At 36.5% G+C, this 18,059-nt stretch overlaps 2 protein-coding genes across 19 annotated transcripts in view; one reads left to right on the forward strand and one right to left on the reverse strand.

Annotated features, from left to right (window-relative positions):
- thrb (thyroid hormone receptor beta) overlaps positions 1–18,059 on the forward strand; it is a 519,521-nt gene that overhangs the window by 441,000 nt on the left and 60,462 nt on the right. For 14 of the 17 annotated variants that reach the window (XM_084132029.1, XM_084132038.1, XM_084132036.1 and 11 more), the window contains 2 exons: positions 13,893–13,944; positions 14,063–14,127. In XM_084132029.1, the coding sequence (XP_083988155.1) occupies positions 14,121–14,127 (7 nt within the window). In that variant the 5' untranslated portion in view covers positions 13,893–13,944; positions 14,063–14,120. Of the gene's footprint in view, positions 1–13,892; positions 13,945–14,062; positions 14,128–14,239; positions 16,694–18,059 lie in introns of those variants that run through there. The other 3 variants (XM_084132034.1, XM_084132020.1, XM_084132026.1) reach the window with 1 other exon arrangement.
- LOC311094232 (uncharacterized protein) overlaps positions 1–18,059 on the reverse strand; it is a 184,497-nt gene that overhangs the window by 148,432 nt on the left and 18,006 nt on the right. Inside the window, exon 1 of one of the 2 annotated variants that reach the window (XM_084132040.1) lies at positions 7,430–8,016. The exons of the other annotated variant lie outside the window; for it this stretch is intronic. The gene's annotated coding sequence lies outside the window, so the exon portion shown is untranslated. Of the gene's footprint in view, positions 1–7,429; positions 8,017–18,059 lie in introns of those variants that run through there. 2 annotated transcript variants of the gene reach the window in all.

Here is an 18,059-nt window from a genome sequence, read left to right on the forward strand (position 1 = left end):
TTGTACTACTGACTATTTAAACAGAGCAGTGTAATTTTGATAAGTTAGGTTGACTATTTTATAACTATATTTTATTAGGGCTATAATGAACAGGCTGCGATGTCAAGATTGCAATGCTGGTGTGTGTGTGTGTGTGTGTGTGTGTGTGTCGTGGGCGTGGGCGTGATTGAACAGTGGAGACATAAAAATATACTTTATGGTGCTAACTTTAAAATTGAAATAAAATGCTCACGGCTGCACGGGAATTCATTCCTACTTCCATAGGAATTCATTGAAAAAGCTCGCTCTGCTCCCAACCATAATCAATGTCAGTGCGGACGAACATATTTTACTTTCGTTTTTAAGTTAGCGATTCAAAAGCCCCCAGCGGTGTCACACGTCGATTAACCGGTGGGAAATTTTTTATCACAGTCACATCCCTAATATATTTATATATAAATTAGGGCTGTCAAAGTTAGCGCGTTAATAACGCGTTAACGCAAAATCATATTAACGGCACTAATTTTTTTAACGCGCGATTAACGCAGCGCGTATTTTCTGTTTGACCCGTGGCCCAACCCCTAGTTGGAGAAATGGAGATACACAGTGTTGCCAACTTAGCGACATTGCAGACCCCTTTAGCGATTTTTTTTCCCTTCAACAAGCACCCAAACCTTATTTAGTTTCTGAGAATCTACCGGTAATGCCGGTACTGCTCTCCCAGCACGCGCGCGCGCGCCTCTCTCTCTCTCTCTCTCTCTCTCTCTCTCTCTCTCTCTGCGTCTCGCGCGGAGGAGCAGCTCTTTAATTCACAGATATTATGTTGCTTCTCTAATTTTACAAGTATAGCCGAAATCAGAGCACAGATATTGTCTTTATCTTATGTGTATTTGATTTCACCAGACGACGGCTCGATTATCAGAATTTTTGTGCAGATTAACTTAACATCTTAGAAGGAAGAGCTGGTTATGTCTTAATGGGTCGCGTTTCAGTCACCATTTCAAATTCATTCCGTTGACAACAGAAACAGTAAAATATACCAATGAAAACATTTTTATTGAGAATTTAGCTTCATCAAAATGGGCACAGAGAGAGACAAACTACAATGTAATAATAAATAATTAATGTAGCCTACATTTAGCATTTTTAGAAGAGCTGCCCCTGTCATGCAAAAATCTAAACATGTTTGTGTTAGTAAATTGCTCAGTGCAAAGAAAGAGAAGTAGTGGTAACCTGGCATTTTTTTGTTCTTTCTACATGTCTAATAGACATGAACAAGTTCTTTGAAAAACATCTATGACCTTTGAAACATGTCTCCTCCTTATGCTCTATATTGACTATGGTTTCAATAATAAACATACATTTGCATAAAGCATCTATTTATCCATGCCCACGTTGATTAGAGTATTACAAACTTGAAAAGTATTAATTTAAGGTACATTTAGAACAAATAAAAAAACGTGCGATTAAATGCGATTAATCGCGAGTTAACTCATGACAATCATGCGATTAATCGCGATTAAAATTTTTAATCGATTGACAGCCCTAATATAAATACAATAGGCCTACCTGAAAGAGAATTTTACTTGCCCGACCAGAGTATATCCTGATTAGAACGTCAATAACAAAAAAATAACTTGGGAATCACTAAAACGAGAGATTATTCTAATTTCATTGCATTCATTTTAAGTTGCAATCAGCAGTTAATAATAAATGTATTACTGATCAATGGTAACAAGGTTGCACTGCTGAGGCTCATGCAGCTTCTCCAGGAGAATTGTAAACAAATGAGCGCAGCACACAAAAAAGCAACCCAGTTAACAACATACTGACTATAAAAATTACAAATATGGAGTTTTTATATATTTTATAACATATGATAGAGTTAAGCAACCTCACTTGACGAGTAGGCAACTATTTCCTGAATACAATCACGATTGAAACTGTGACATTGATTTCATACAACAGGTTAATAAACAGTTACAATTAAGTCACTTACATTTTAGATGCAATATTGACTGTTTTTGTTCTGTTTCAGCAGCAAAAATAGTTAAACAAAGATCACAGCAGAACCATCGCGCATCTCACAGCAACTTGTTTTCTCATTACTGAATGATTCAGCATTTTGAACGAATCGGTTGACTCAAAGATTCAATGGTCAATCCATAAACATCTGTCTCAATCATGAATGACTCAGTCATTCGAACGAATCGTTTGAACGAATGAATCAATGACTCGCTCATTAAGATGGTCGCCTGGCGACACCTAATGGCGGTTTAGTGTTATGTTTAAAAGTATCATTCTTTCCAACATGCACCATTATCAATGTCCGTGCGGACGTCCGTTTTTTTACTTTCACTTTTATATTAGCAATTTAAAAGCACCCGCTCGTGTCACACGTCGATTAACCGATGGGAAAATATCCTCACAGTCATATACCTAATAAATTTATATTTAAATACAATAGGCCTACCTAGTAAAACGTTTTATATACTATTTTGATATCCTTTTGGACACAAGAGGGCAGTATAGCCCTATGTTTGCTTTTTTGTTGAACCAAATAGCACTAAATAGCCTGTTTTTAACTTTTTCATACTCCTTGAATTGCAAAAACAGAATAAAATGGGTTTAGTTCTAATATTTGTATAATTTTATATAAAAATAAATGGTGTATAATTACATTTTTAGAAGTTATGAGATGTTTCCTGCTTCCTTTTTGACAATAATTTAATCCCTCGCCATAGCAAAACCGTTTGAGATATTCAATATCCGTTTACAATTTAGCATCATTAATATATTTTTATCATGTTGAAAAAGTTTGGTGGGAATAAAATAAACCTTTTAGGAGGAGTAACTAAAAACTCAGAGGCTGATTTTGCAAAAAAATCCACATTCAGACCAAAATATCTGACTTCCTGATGGTCGGAGCTAATAAATGTAAATTAGAAAGTTGTCCGGCTCGATGAGAGCAATATACAAACTATTTTTTTTTACTGTAGTTAAAACTAACCCCCCCACTTTTGTCAAAAGCATTTTGAAAGTGACACACTTCCTGCTGCCAGTTGGTGGCGCTATAACTTTGACTTACAATAGTTACATCCATCTGATCGGCCTCTTACCACGAACACACTGCTGAAGTTTCATCAAGATCAGTTAATGTATGCTGAAGTTCACACACTTCCTGTTTAATTTTTTCACCATAAATTCGTTTCCTCGCCACGGCCAAACCGTTCGAGATATTCAAAATCCGTCGGCAATTTAGCATCCTCAATGTCTTGACTTCATGCTGACCGAGTTTGGAGGCGAATGGATGAATTCCCTAGGAGGAGTACATTAAATTCCACAGCATGTGTTTCCAAACAGTGCTAAATAGCCGACTTCCTGTTGGGCTAGCGTAAAACTTAGAGCACGAAAGTAGTTTGGCCCGAGGAGATCTATGTGTGTACCGAGTTTCATATTATTACATGCAAGTGTGTTTGATTTATGGACACGTGTTCGGATCCCGTTCCAGGGGGCGCTGTCGAGCCCCCCTGCCACGCCCGGGTACCAGCTTCAGCCCGGCCTTGATGGCCGTTGGTTCTGACCTGTGTGCAAAGTTTCAAGAGTTTTCGAGCACGTTAAGGGCCCCAAAAGCCCCTGAAACCTTGAAAAACAAAAAAGCAAATCTCACCCAACAGACAAATCCCTCCCACCCCTCACACACACACAGACAGAGAGAGAGAGAGAGAAAATTCTCCAAAAAAATCACATTCAAACCAAAATATCTGACTTCCTGTTGGTCGGAGCTAATAACTCTAAATTAGAAAGTTGTCCGGCTCGATGAGAACAATATACATACCGATTTTTGTGATTCTAGGAAAAACTAAGCCCCCATTTTTGACTAAAGGTGGCGCTACTGAGCCCCTCACCACGCCCGTTTCTGAAACTTCTCACATGTCTACTGGCTAATAAGTGTGATGTGTCTGTCGAGTTTCATCCAATTTCAAGCATGCTAAGAGTCTCAAAACCATAATTTTTTTTTTTTTAAGTTTGAAGCGTTGCCACGGCAACAGTATCTAAGATATCAATAATCCTTTCACAGGTCTACATCTGCCGTGTGTCTACATTGTACACATAAAGTTTGAAGCAAATCAGGTAAAAATAAGAGGGTGATTTCAAAGCATTTTGAAAGTGACACATTCCTGCTGCCAGTTGGTGGCGCTATAACTTTTACTCACAATAGTTACATCCATGTGATCGGCCTCTTACAACGAACACACTGCGGAAGTTTAATCAAGATCAGTTAATGTATGCAGAAGTTATAACACACTTCCTGTTTCCATTATTCGCCATAAATTCGTTTCCTCGCCACGGGCAAACCGTTCGAGATATCAAAAATCCCCTGGCAATTTTTCATCCTCAATGTCTTGACTTCATGCACACCGAGTTTGGAGGCGATTGGATGAATTCCCTAGGAGAAGTGTTTCAAATTCCTGAGCATGCGTTTCCAAACAACTCATAATAGCCGACTTCCTGTTGGGCTGGCGTAAAACTTAGAGCACGAAAGTTGTTCGGCCCGATAAGATCTATATGTGTACCGAGTTTCATATTATTACATGCAAGCGTGTTTGATTTATGGACCAAGTTTTCGGACCCCGTTCCAGGGGGCGCTGTCGAGCCTCCCTGCCACGCCCAGGTACCAGCTTCAGCCCGGCCCTGATGGCCGCGGGTTCTGACCCGTGTGCAAAGTTTCAAGAGTTTTCGAGCATGTTAAGGGCCCCAAAAGTGCCCGAGAAGTAGAAAAAAATAATAATAATAATAACAAATAATCCTACCGAAAACAATAGGGCCTTCGCCCTTTCAGGGCTTGGGCCCTAAAAATAATCCTACCGAAAACAATAGGGCCTTCGCCCTTTCAGGGCTTGGGCCCTAATAATCCTAACGAAAACAATAGGGCCTTCGCCCTTTCAGGGCTTGGGCCCTAAAAATAATCCTACCGAAAACAATAGGGCCTTCGCCCTTTCAGGGCTTGGACCCTAATAGTCCTACCGAAAAACAATAGGGCCTTCGCCCTTTCAGGGCTTGGGCCCTAATAATCCTACCGAAAACAATAGGGCCTTCGCCCTTTCAGGGCTTGGGCCCTAATAATAATCCTAACGAAAACAATAGGGCCTTCGCCCTTTCAGGGCTTGGGCCCTAATAATAAATAATCCTACCGAAAACAATAGGGCCTTCGCCCTTTCAGGGCTTGGGTAAAACACACACCCAAGTACTTTTTCAGCTGTTATTATATTATTGCATTTTGTTAATGTCAGTTTTGCATTTGGAGATAAGTTTTAGGCTATATTTTTGGAGGGAAAAGCTTAGTGTTCATGTTTGCATGGGTAGCACTGGCTTTAGCGGCTCTAACTTAACTTTTCCATATCATTCATCTGATGATGGATGTCTAATGATATTTATTTTAGCACAACTGGGCTGTATTATGCTATTGATTCCCGTGATTTTGCTTATAAATTTTGATTCAGCCATTAGCCTGCCTTCGTGATCACGCAAAGAGGTCTGCCGTGGCGGTCCGTTCAGAATTCGCTTAGAAGCTAGCTCACTAACGGAAATGTTTCCGGGGAACCCAATAAGTGACGGACCCGGCTGGGACGTGCTTACAGCGGTCTACCTTTATTATTATTATTTGTTTTGCAAAACATACAGAGATGACACGTTTATGACATACAACTTTGTATACAATATACAAAATGTATTTACAATATGTTCAATGTCATAAGAATACTAAAAAGAACAATGAGCTGAAGACTAAAATAAATAAATAAATAAATATAGAGAAAAAGAACATGAGGGAAAGACATTAATCTATACATCAGTTACATTGTACACATTTTGTCATGTTATGTTAAAATAAGTTTCATAAGAAATGTTAGAATGCAGTTAAGGTCCAAATATGAGACGGCAAGTTTTAAAGTTGAGACACTCACACACAGATATAACGCATATTTTAAAAACTTTGTTGTATAAAATGTATATTTATTTGCAACAGTTATGTTAACAGCAATAATACTATATTTCTGGTAAGAACAGCTATTCAGCTGATGGACACACGCTGCGTTGTCATGGGAACATCCCAGGTGAAAATAATGAGGAAATTACGTTGTCTTTCGTTGCTTAGACATTCTCTGGTTGCTCCCTTCATCAACATGGCACACAAGTGCCCCGCTCCCTCCAAAGTGCCCAATTCAAGGGCTCTGCAGTCTGCCCTTTTAAGAGAGTAGGGCATAGGTAATGCTCACGAGCAATAAGCACGTCCCAGCCGTCCGTCCGTCACTTATTGGGTTCCCCGGAAACATTTCCGTTGTGTTCTGTCCTATTTGCAGCGCGTTTCTGTATTTAGTTGTGTTGTGAACTTTTGCAGCGCGTTTCTGTATTTGGTTGTGTTGTGAGTATTTGGAGCACACATGTGTCGTGAAACTGATGAAGATGTTTTCTTAATTTGCGGGTGTTTTTTCTATTTGCATGTGTTTTCTTCAGTTGCAGCGCGTTGAGCTCTCTCGGCCACCGTAAGTTACACATAAAATGTACTTTAAGTAAGAGCAACATATGTTTTCTTTAAATACTTTAAAACTTCACACAAATATATTGTGTTAGCATATTTCTTAAAAGTATAATTAAGCATATATGTATTACCAATGTACTTCTAGTGCATTTGTTAGAAATATTAAAAGTATGCTTGTGTTTAGCATATTTTGTAAAAGTATAATTAAGTAGGGGTGTCCCCGACTATGGATTTTCATAGTCGAATCAGAATCATCATGTCTTGCTTATAGTCGACTAATAGTCGAATCATGTGTATGGGGGTGGGGCTGGGGGCGGAGCTTTAACATTTCAAAGCCGCAATGTACAGAAAAATCACACAAAGATATAGAAGAAAATGTATAAAAACATTTTGGATCAATAAAACTAAGAAATAACATAAATAACTCCAGAAAGGCCACAGACAGGATTTGCATTTCACATACAAATCAAATTAAATCGGCTCTAGCCTATACACCCCAACATCGATAAACCGAAAAAAATAAACAATTACTTTACTAAATTAAATTAGAACAGAATATACCTTTCTAATAAATAAAAATACAAAACGAAATAAATCAGAATCAAGTCACAAGATGAGCAAATGTGTGCAAAATGCCTAAAGTGCAGGGGAACATATATTCAAAACACAAGCCACAAATAGTTAGATTAGATAACCCTGACAGATCAATAAATAAAATAAAAATAAAGAAATTATTAAAATAACGATAGTAGGCTAGCCAGAATTTTCAACTTTGTCTTTTTAACTGCAGAAACAACAATAAATGCTAAACTGGAGTGGCAGTCTTTTTAGCTAAAAATGTTCACACTCACAGCATCCAAAAATCAAATTAGAACCGGCTAAAAAGTTTTGAAATCACTTGTACCCTACCTGATCGAGAGAACAAATCCAGTCTTTCACTCTGTCTGTGTCTGTTGGAGTCCGTACTACTCAAATTGTGCGCGCGGATAAAATACATTCTAACGTGAAACTTGTTAACGTTGGCCGGCAGAAGTGCGATCATGGTTTTCCTGATGCTAAATCCAGCCTTGGAGAATATCCTTTCTGACGGTGTACATCCACACTTTAGATGTTCTTATCCCAGACATTGTTATTTTAAAGATTTAAATCCTTGCCACCAAGACGCTCCTCTGTCGGTTACGGATTGAAAGTGAAACTTAAATCTGTCACGCGGACGCGGGGTGTTTGGATTTATTTACGCACGTTAAAAAATATTTAAATATTTATTAAAAGCTTATTTCTTTGCACATTTTTATATACAGCATTATTATAATAGGCTGAATATTAACATATTGACAGAAAACCGGTAGTTCTATGTGAAGTCAGACATTGAGCGCCCTCATATAGCCAAAGTGGCATGATCCTCGTTTCATAACACCTCTGCGAAGATTCGACCATGAGATCGGTAGTCGAATCAGGCTCCTCCAATCCAAGCATCGAATCTTCGACTATTTGGGGTCACCCCTATAATTAAGCATACATTTATTACCAATGTACTTATTGTGCACTTTTTAGAAATATATTAAAAGTATGCTTGTGTTTAGCATATTTCTTAAAAGTATAAATAAGCATATATTTATTACCAATGTACTTCTAGTGCATTTGTTAGAAATATATTAAAATTATGCTGGTATTTAGCATATTTCTTAAAAGTATTATTAAGCATATATTTATTACCAATGTACTTCTAGTATACTTTTTAGAAATATATTAAAATGCAATTCAATATATTTTTAATGCACTTCAAATAAGCATGTTGGTAATAATAGTATTATAAACATACTATTTGTATTTCAAGTATATTTTTAATACATTTAATACTATGTCTTTTTCACCTGGGTTGGAACGACATGAGGGTGAGTCATTAATGACATAATTTTCATTTTTGGGTGAACTAACCCTTTAAACAACCCACATTTATAAGTTTCTTGTTATGACTTGTTGAGACTTGTATTTTTGAATAGTTTCTTAATTTCTCATACAGCATTTAATCAGATATCTGATATCTACTGGTGAACCCATCTCGCTGGATTTTGCCATGTTTTGTAAAGACTAAAGAGTAAATTTACAATTGTTATGTTATACTCTAACACTGAGTTCACAGGTCTGTTGTTCACCTGTGTGTGTTTGTCTTTGCTTGCCTCCGTTTTACTGAATAAGTCACAGTTTGGCTCTGTGGCTCTTCCAAGAAAATCTGTCATAAAACATTTCTGTTTTGGGGTTAAAGTCATGATTACCAGGACTTCTCTGAAGTTCTGAACTGCAAACCAAGAACACACGTGTCCATTCTCACTGTCCTGTGAGCTTATATCAGTGTTAGCCAGCAGCCATATCACCCAAGACTGGTTGCCCACTGAAGCCCACTGTTGCCCTCTGTCATCAGAATGATTTGGTATATTGACCTCCCAGTAGTCTCTCACATGATTTGCATTCTTAAACAATAGGCATCCAAATGCCCGATAACATGACAGCGTTTATTGCATTTTGTAATTTTGTAATTGCAGCAACTTTCATTTTTATTACAGATATTTTGTGCCAATTTCCCAGGAAGTTATGTTTTTTTTTCTTTTCTTTTTTTCCCTTGGACACATGGCATGAAAATGCTGCTTTATTCACAAATTTGTATGCGATTATTCCAATTTTGCACATAATTTAAATGTGCAACTTTGGATGGATTCACAGCTAGTGTATATATAAAATGTTTGTACAAAATATTATATAAAATATTATCAACACCTTGGAATATTAATCAAGCAGACAGAATTGAAAATTCAACAATCCTATTATATACAATACATTCTATTGTATTAGTTTGTGGCTGGGGCATGGGAGAATTGGGGATTAGTAAATTCTGGGGGAAGGATTGTCATTTTATGTGTTTGAGAAAAGTCAGGGAAATAAATAGATGTATGGCTGTGTGTGTTTTGTCTGTATTATTTTCTCAATGAAAACTGCTGTCCTAAATACCTGTGTCAGACACGTCTGGACACACATAAACATGCATAGAGCTAATAAATGTTTTTAATTGATATATTTTCACATAGTGTTAAATAAGGGGTTGAATAAAACACTGCACTAGAGACTGACCTCAATACACACACAAATAATAACCTTTAAGATGGTGTGTGTCTGTAGGCGTTTCAAATATGAAGCTGGAGGAACCTTGCTGAATGCAAAGCAGATTGCACACATCCAGCATGTTGATAACTGAGACTAAGTGGGAATGAAATAAATAGTGCTGCTGATACCATCATCATTTATTTTGCATTTGCTGTCTGCATTGTCTAAGCAGTCAATCCACCAAAGGAATTATGCAAATCAAATAAATGTGAATTGATTAAACAAATTAGTACTAGTGTTTGCAGTTTGCATGACACAACTCCCCAGCTCGTAGGCCATTTCAGACAGTGTGTTTTGCAGCATACAGCAGATCACCATGATCTGGCATACTTTGCCTAGAATGTATTACTACTGCCATGATCACGGAAAGATATCTGCACAATAAATTGTGATTATTGCTTCTTTTGATCAATTAAGCATGATCATCAGCATTTCCCATTGGTTATCCTAAAAAAGACTAAATCTGCTGGCAAACCTGCTAAGTGATGACCTGTAATCTAAATATGGATCTTGACAGAATTGTTTGGGATTGTTGTTGTGGAATAGATGTACCTTCGCAATCTCTGTGTCACAATACAAAGTCGTTGTTGTTTTAATAAAAAAAAAAACATTAAAATAATTTGGAATTGTTGGAATTAATATTAGGAATTTCACAGATTTAGCTTTTGAGAGAAGCTTCTTGTTTTACCTGTTTTCATAATGAAGAGAGTGTTTATTTAAATTAGCTAAATATAACAAATCAGGAAACTAGACAAGGTAAATTAAGCCATGTTTACTTTCTCTTTTTATTTGGGCTTATGTGAAAGTGCAATTCTTGATTAAATGAAAAGGGTTTACCTGACTTTTATGACAAAATTGTGATTAATCATGATTTTAAGGAAAATATTTATTATTATCAGTTCAACCATTATTGTGAAGCCCTCCTGGAAGATCTAAGATGGTTTAAATAAAATTCAGTTTACCGGCAACTTTTTCTGGTGCTAAAAGCACAATATTAACTGCATCAAGCAAAGAGTGCTACTGTTTGCGAATCCACTGCATTCTTTAATAAAGCTCATTTAAAGAAGGCAGATTGCTGCAGAAAATTTTAAGCAGTGCTGTGATATTGTTGCAGCTGATTACGTTTGATTTGTGCTGAAATATTGCAGACTGAGTAATAATAATTTCTACCATTTTGCAATTTGTGTAATTGTAAGTTAAAGGGATAGTTCACCCAAAAATGAAAATTATGTCATCATTTACTCTGTCACCCTCAAGTTGTTCCAAACCTGTATGAGTTTCACAAAGGAAGATATTTGGAAGAATGTTTGTAATCAAACAGATCTCGGTCCCCATTGACTTCCATAGTAGGAAAAAATATATACTATGGTAGTCAATGGGGACCGAGATCTGTTTGGTTACAAACATTCTTCCAAATATCTTCCTTTGTGTTCAGCAGAACAAAGAAACTCATACAGGTTTGGAACAACTTGAGGGTGAGTAAATGATGACAGAATTTTCATTTTTGGGTGAACTATCCCTTTAACAGTTCTATATGTAGTTCTCATCAGATCTACATTTCAAATACTAGTCATACATTTATTTGCACTACGCCCCTCCACTAACTGAACTAAGCTATCGATTGATGAAGGTGTATTCCCACATTGCATCTCAATAGTACAGGTGGAACAGTCAGGAAAATGTCAGTGCTGTGTGACAATTGTGCTGCTCATTCTGTGTGTGGTTGTAGATGTACAGAGGTACGAGGAAACACAACGTGAAGGAAGTGTGGTGATATGCTGCTTTAAATAATGTAATTTCCTGGTAACTGCTTCTATAATGACATGCAAGCATTTAACTAGCATCTAATATATATATAGCTTTCCTGTAGCTCAAGTAGAGCGTTGGCGCTTGCAACACCAAGGTCATGGGTTCGATTCCCAGGGAAAGCAAGAACCGATAAGAATGTAAATGTGTACCTTGAAATGCAATGTAAGTCGCTTTGGATAAAAGTGTCTGTCAAATGCATAAATGTAAATGTAAATATAACACTAAAGCACACATCCAACAGCTCCTTCAACTTCTGTCTCCCATAAATCTTTTCTTATTATTCTCGTATCTTTCAGAAATGGGTTTGAGTCTGTTTCCAGTGACCAAATTAAAGGTAGGGTAGGCAATTTCGAAGAAGCTAGCAATAGCAAGTCAGCTTTGAAAGCATAAGATCCCACCCTCCCTTCAGAGCGCTCTCCAAAGCAAAGGTAAACTAACACAATACAACAAGACAGAGGAAGGTGTCAGCTAACGCAACATTAAAAAGATACCATAAAAAGAGTAAAAACATTAAAAAGTACAATAGTAAAATCCTGAGTTATTGAGTTAATACATATAAAACACAAACCAACACATTCTCACATGTAAAAAGGTTATCCCATTTATTCTGGAATTTAAATCTTGGCAGTTTCACAACCAGAAGTTGTTGTGGCATGATTGATTCTCACTGTGAGTGACGACAACACACTAACCGTTCCAAGATGGTGGGCGTGCCAACATTTTTGGAGCAGTTGAATGTGGTATACAAATCTATGCTCAGGAGTCTCACTTATGGACTTTCTGAACGAAGGCACCCACTGGCGTCGAGTATGAATGAAACATTAATTACATGTGAGAGTTAGCGCTCCATAATGCTCACATTGTCCTATTTTGTATACAAAAATAAATAAAATACCGCTTTCTAAAGATATTTGATGTGAACAAATATGGCGCAGTGGCCGTTGCCAGTTGTTGTATTTGCTGGGTGAGCCCGGACACCTGAGCTACCAATGTTTGAACCGCACGGCTAGATTCTCCTCCTGTTGGTCCATGCGAGCCGTGTTGCGAGCGAGAAATTCCGCGAGCTCGGGTGTTCTTACCCCGGAATGTAAGTTGATGGCTTTCAATGGGAGGCTGGTCGGATAAAAGAATTCTAATGTACATTTGTACATCTTATTATTTAGACATGTAGTAATAGTTACTCAGTGTGTTAATAAATGATTTATTAATACATATTCCTACTGTCATTAAAATTTACCACTGCCAACACTGGATTACAGGAGTGCCAAAATACAACAAATACATTTTTATGAAACAACAATAATATAATAAAATATTCCACAGTGTTAAAACTACCTCAGTACTAACTTTCAAACATTAGAGAACAGCAGTGCAGATTGTGGACAAGTTTCAGTTCATTGATCAACTTTAGTTTGATTTAGTTTGATTTAGTGTGAAAACTTAGAAGATACTATCAAAGCCTTTAAGGCTTCCGGTAAGCTGCTGCCCTAACTAAATCAAACTAAAGTATTTTTAATATTTACACTACAGAAATTTATTTTTATATCAGATTGCAGAGGCAAAGTTTCATTTTGCTGCACAGTTATGTTTTCTGGTGTACAGGAATTGTTATTTTGTATAACATTGCAGATATATTGTATTTTTCATTTTATATCAAGTGTACAGTTGTACAGTTTAATTTTTTGCATCTTGAAATAAATATGTATATGTTCTGTATCACTCTGTGTTGTGTTTGTTTCCTTTTTCTGTTTAGAAGATAACTGAGCCTTTACATCTCCTTTGTAAAAGCTTTACGAGGCATAAATAGTCCTCACTTTAGATGAGCTCACAAAAAAAGTTAACTGACAACTACTAAATGTTTTGTAACAACCTGAATTAATCATGAATTACAATAGGAATACATGTTAATGAAGCCGTTATTAACACACTGAGTAACTATTACTGTATGTCTAAACAATATGTATAAATAAACATTTAAATAGTTTATTAATCATTTACTTACACTTTCTAAATGTTCTTATGAACCACTGTCAACTCCAAAATAACTGGTTTGTAAATAATGTAATAATTTAGAAATGATAAATTGATCATTAATAAAGTATGAAAATACAATTATTAAACAAATCAAGAAGAAAGCATTTATAGCTGTATTTATAAACTGCATACTAGTGTCTATTAATGTAGGGACAATGCGTTATAAATAATGAATTAACTATTTACTAATGCTTAACTAATGATTCATAGAATGCAGATATTATAAAGTGTTCCCATAACGTTTAGTGTAGTTTTTAGTGCTCCTCTTGTGTCCAATGTTTAATGAATATTGTTATTTACCCTCCTCTGATGAAGACCGTTTCCTTGCATTATGTAAGTTTGACTCTCTCATTTTGTGTGTCTTCCTCAGCCTCTGCTGGTCCAAACCACTCTGGAACGACTCCGATATTGCAAAGAACAAGGTGGGCCAAAGCAACTTTCTTTTTGAGCCACAGGCAAAATTTTTACTGCATTCATTACTTCTCTGTTTTTCTTATTATTTATCGTTCTTCTTTTGACTTTATTCTGTTTGTCTGTCAGATATCAGCGAGTCTGTGGATGACAAGAGAATGAAGTTTAAGGTCTAATATACAGCAGTATGTCAGGTAATGTCATAGAAATCTAAAACTCGCTAGACACTTTAGCTCTGTTCCAAAACCTATAAAGTCTGCATAGACAGCTAGGCAGCATCCCATGGATTTATTTTTATTTTATTCGGAACAATCTGGATGATGTTCCACCATCAAAAGAGAAAATAATTTTCTTTGTTTCTCTGTTACATTTTGTACGTGTACAGTTACAGTATGTTCCGTGTTAGTTTGAACCAGAACACACATTCCGTTCCATTTAGCGAATGTACAAATAGAGTTTTCGTTGATTTATTAAAGAATTGAGAAGTATCATCGGGTAATCTTTATTATATCTACTGTACATATATTTTATGTTTTTAATTTTAACTACTTCCAGTATAACTTCAAGGTCTTTGTGCTCCCCAGTATAACTTCAAGGTCTTTGTGCTCCCCAATCTCTAAAATCCCAATTAAAACCCTGCACATAAATTATTTGAAACACTCAGCAGCTTGCTTATGAGACTCGCATTATGGTTGCATAGTTCATCAAATAAATAATCATGATTACCATGCCACCCATTGGCCCAACGACGGAATCCAACGGTGTGGGCGAAGGTGTAATGCGTGTATGTCTTTTCAGTGCTCCAGTGAGGTTCACTTTATTTATTAGAATTTAGTTTCAATATTACGTTAGCTCTACGCTTAATCTGACTCCAATTTCAAATGATAATCAAATTTAGATTGTGTTTCTTATTAGAAAATAATCATAAATATTGATTATGATTTCATTTAGATCTTTGATTATTCTGGGTATCCCATACTTTCAATTATTCGTTCATTAAGTACTACAGAGCCCCTGAGGGGACTTTTGCAAAAAATATATATAAAGACTTTCGCGTGCGCACGAGAAACTTTTGCATGAGCACGAGAAAACTATCGCGTGCTCACGTGTTTTATTTATTATTTTTTTTGCAAAAATCCGTAGGGGCTCCGTAGTATGGTTTTATGGACTAAAAAAAATAATAATCATTTTTAAGGTTTTTTAATTATTTTTATTTTGCACTCCTGGAATGATTTATTCTTTACAAACAAAGCTATTCAAATCATCTGGTGAACTTTCCTGTATTTCTTCAGATCGCAATATATATCTCAGAAAAAGTAAATAATGCTATGTCGTTTTTTTCCAATAATGCACAGCCCTAATTAAAATATTGGGGATAACGGTAGTGTCACAGTGTGGTACAGGCAGAAGAAGATGAGGGAGAATCAAAAGTTCCAATGCAAACTTTACTAACAATATAATACAAATAGGTACATACAGGCAGAAGGTACACACACACTTAGTAGGACTGTGATCGGACCAAGACTGACTGAACTGAATGGAACTAAATACAATTGACAGAACACAGTTGACATAGATGATGATGAACTAACACAAGTGATACAGATGAAATGATAAAGGTTGTCATGGAAATAAATGAGTGACGGGAAAACAGAACAAAGGAAGACGTGACTAATACAAACAAACACTGACACGTGACAGGTTGGGGATATAATCAACAATAATAACAGATATTAAAACAAATATTTTTTGTCATAATTGTGCAGCCAAATGAAAAACACACAAGAGACACTACTTGATCAGTTCCTTTAGAGTTTGGTGTTAGATTTTAGGGTAAAATTGTCAATGTTTTATTATGTTCATTATTGAATGAAATATTTTTCTCCAAAAAGAATAAATACAATTTCTAGGTTTTGAAACAGAGCTATTATCGGTATTGTATCAGCATATATATTTGATGTCTGTTCTAGCTAGTTGAAGTATAATAAATAAAACATTGTAGCAATACAGTATTTGACATTTTATTTGACCTAATTCTTGTGTCTGTAATCTAAGTATAAATGCGCATGTTCTGTTATCACATAGTTTCCTTTGTGTTTAGCAAGCTGCACATCTTCCTTAGAATGTGATCTTTAAACTGAATCGTGCATGTCAGACTTTCTCAGTTTGCTAATAGGTTGGTTTCACGTGACGTCACGCTGCTGCATCGCGAGAGCGCGAAATTCAGATGGAGGGTCACAAACAGAAATTTAAAAAAGAAAAACCTATATTTAAAATGTTTCTCATTGAATTCCAGTACCTCTTATCCACGCTTCGAAGAATTAACAACAAGAAAAACATGATGCTTTTTTCTTTCTATGAACTCTTTACTACACAAGCTTGATATGAACTGACTTATTGATACCTCCTCCCTCCCCTTCCAAGTTCCTGTGACATGTTTACTGATGTATTCATATATATGTACAATAATTTTTCATTAAAAAAAAAAAAAAAAAAAAATGGAGGGCAGGAAGTGAAATAGCTGAGGATCTGCCGTCTGAGAAAATGCCAATGTTTTGTGTAGTTTACGGCTGATCCAATCGTTCTAATCGAGAAAAGGGAAAGGGTTTTTATAGAGTACCGAAGATTGTCACTCATAAAGGTGAGAAATGTAAAAAGCTCACAGAACAACGGCGTAAAAAGTGGATTTTTAACATTTCGTCTGCGGTCGGGAGGAGCAGAGTCTGTTAATGCCTGTCTGCAGCAACCACTTCATCGGAGGTATGTTAGCTAGCCTATGCGTTTTTTGTGTCTGTGTTTATATAGCATTAGGTTGTCCTTAAATGCTTATTTACTTAGCCATCGTTTACACTGTCAGTAAAATGTGACCCAATTCCGATTTTTTTGCTCATATGTGACACAGATCCGATGTGTTCTATGACAGTGTAAACAGGAAAAAAAACCGCATGCATTCGGATATTTCGAGATCAGTTTCAGGCCTCATTCATATGTGGAAATAAATCGGATATGTGCCAATGCGACTGTCATGTAAACAGGCAGATCGGATTTTCTGAGGCATTAGGCAACGTCTCTGCGGTTAAAGCCAATATTTAAACACAGTATGCTCCCACCAGTCCTGAGATCTCTTTCACACACAATAACTGAAGCATATGTGCAATGATATGTGCTCCTTCGCCTTCGCATACATCCCAGAGCTAGGATCAAGCATATTTCGCGTCCGCCCATCTGTGCAAGAGAATTTAACCCTTTAAGCATGCGCGCGATGTTCCAGATAGTATGGCAAGTGTAAAGACATGAATCGGATATGGGTCAGAGTTGAAAGAACGTGTAAACGGACGGTCAAAAAAAATCGGATAAATGTACAATACGGACAACGGTTTCCTTCATAGACGTATTCTCCGTGTTTACTTCCTGCCCTCCATCTGAAATCGCCCCGCCTTAGCGCGTCATCATAATCACGTGACTGAAACCCAGCTATTGCCTTATCTTTAGCATTTTCTTATGAAACAGCACGAAAAACATTGCCTCACACTACATATTTGCTCAGACACAGATATATACCGGCATTCTCTTCCTGTGATGTACTGTTTTTGTGACATTAATACTGAGAACATGATCCTGGATGACAAGAGTACCAAAAAGTCTCTTTTTCTGTTTGCTGTCTTCAGGGCTCAATAATAAGGATTTTTTTCTACTGGCCCAATCACAGTTCAGGCTTCACTAAAGAAAAAATAAATGAAAATGTTAACCTAAATTGGGTATATATAGTTTGTTCTGGTTCTTAAATGTGATTGGCTGATAGCCTTTTCCAGCCATGCGATATTCTACCAGTATCGCTAAGGGAACCGTTTCCCCATATGTATCACTCTGCTTGCTGCATTTCTCACAGTGAGTGTCATGGCAAATTAGCAAACCCACCATGATTTTACAAATAGTACTGTTTTTGTGTCACAGAATGTAGTTTTAAGAGTTTGTTTTTTGGTGAGAATGCAGTTATTTAGACCTCAAATGCGACTTATTTATAAACATAACACCTATTTGGCAATTTGTTTTATATATATCACAGACTCGCTCTCATGTTTCATACAAATGCAGCTTTCTCCACGGAACAAAATATACCTAACAA

This window comes from Abramis brama (assembly GCF_963993115.1).
Source record: "Abramis brama genome assembly, chromosome: 12".
NCBI lineage: Eukaryota > Metazoa > Chordata > Actinopteri > Cypriniformes > Leuciscidae > Abramis > Abramis brama.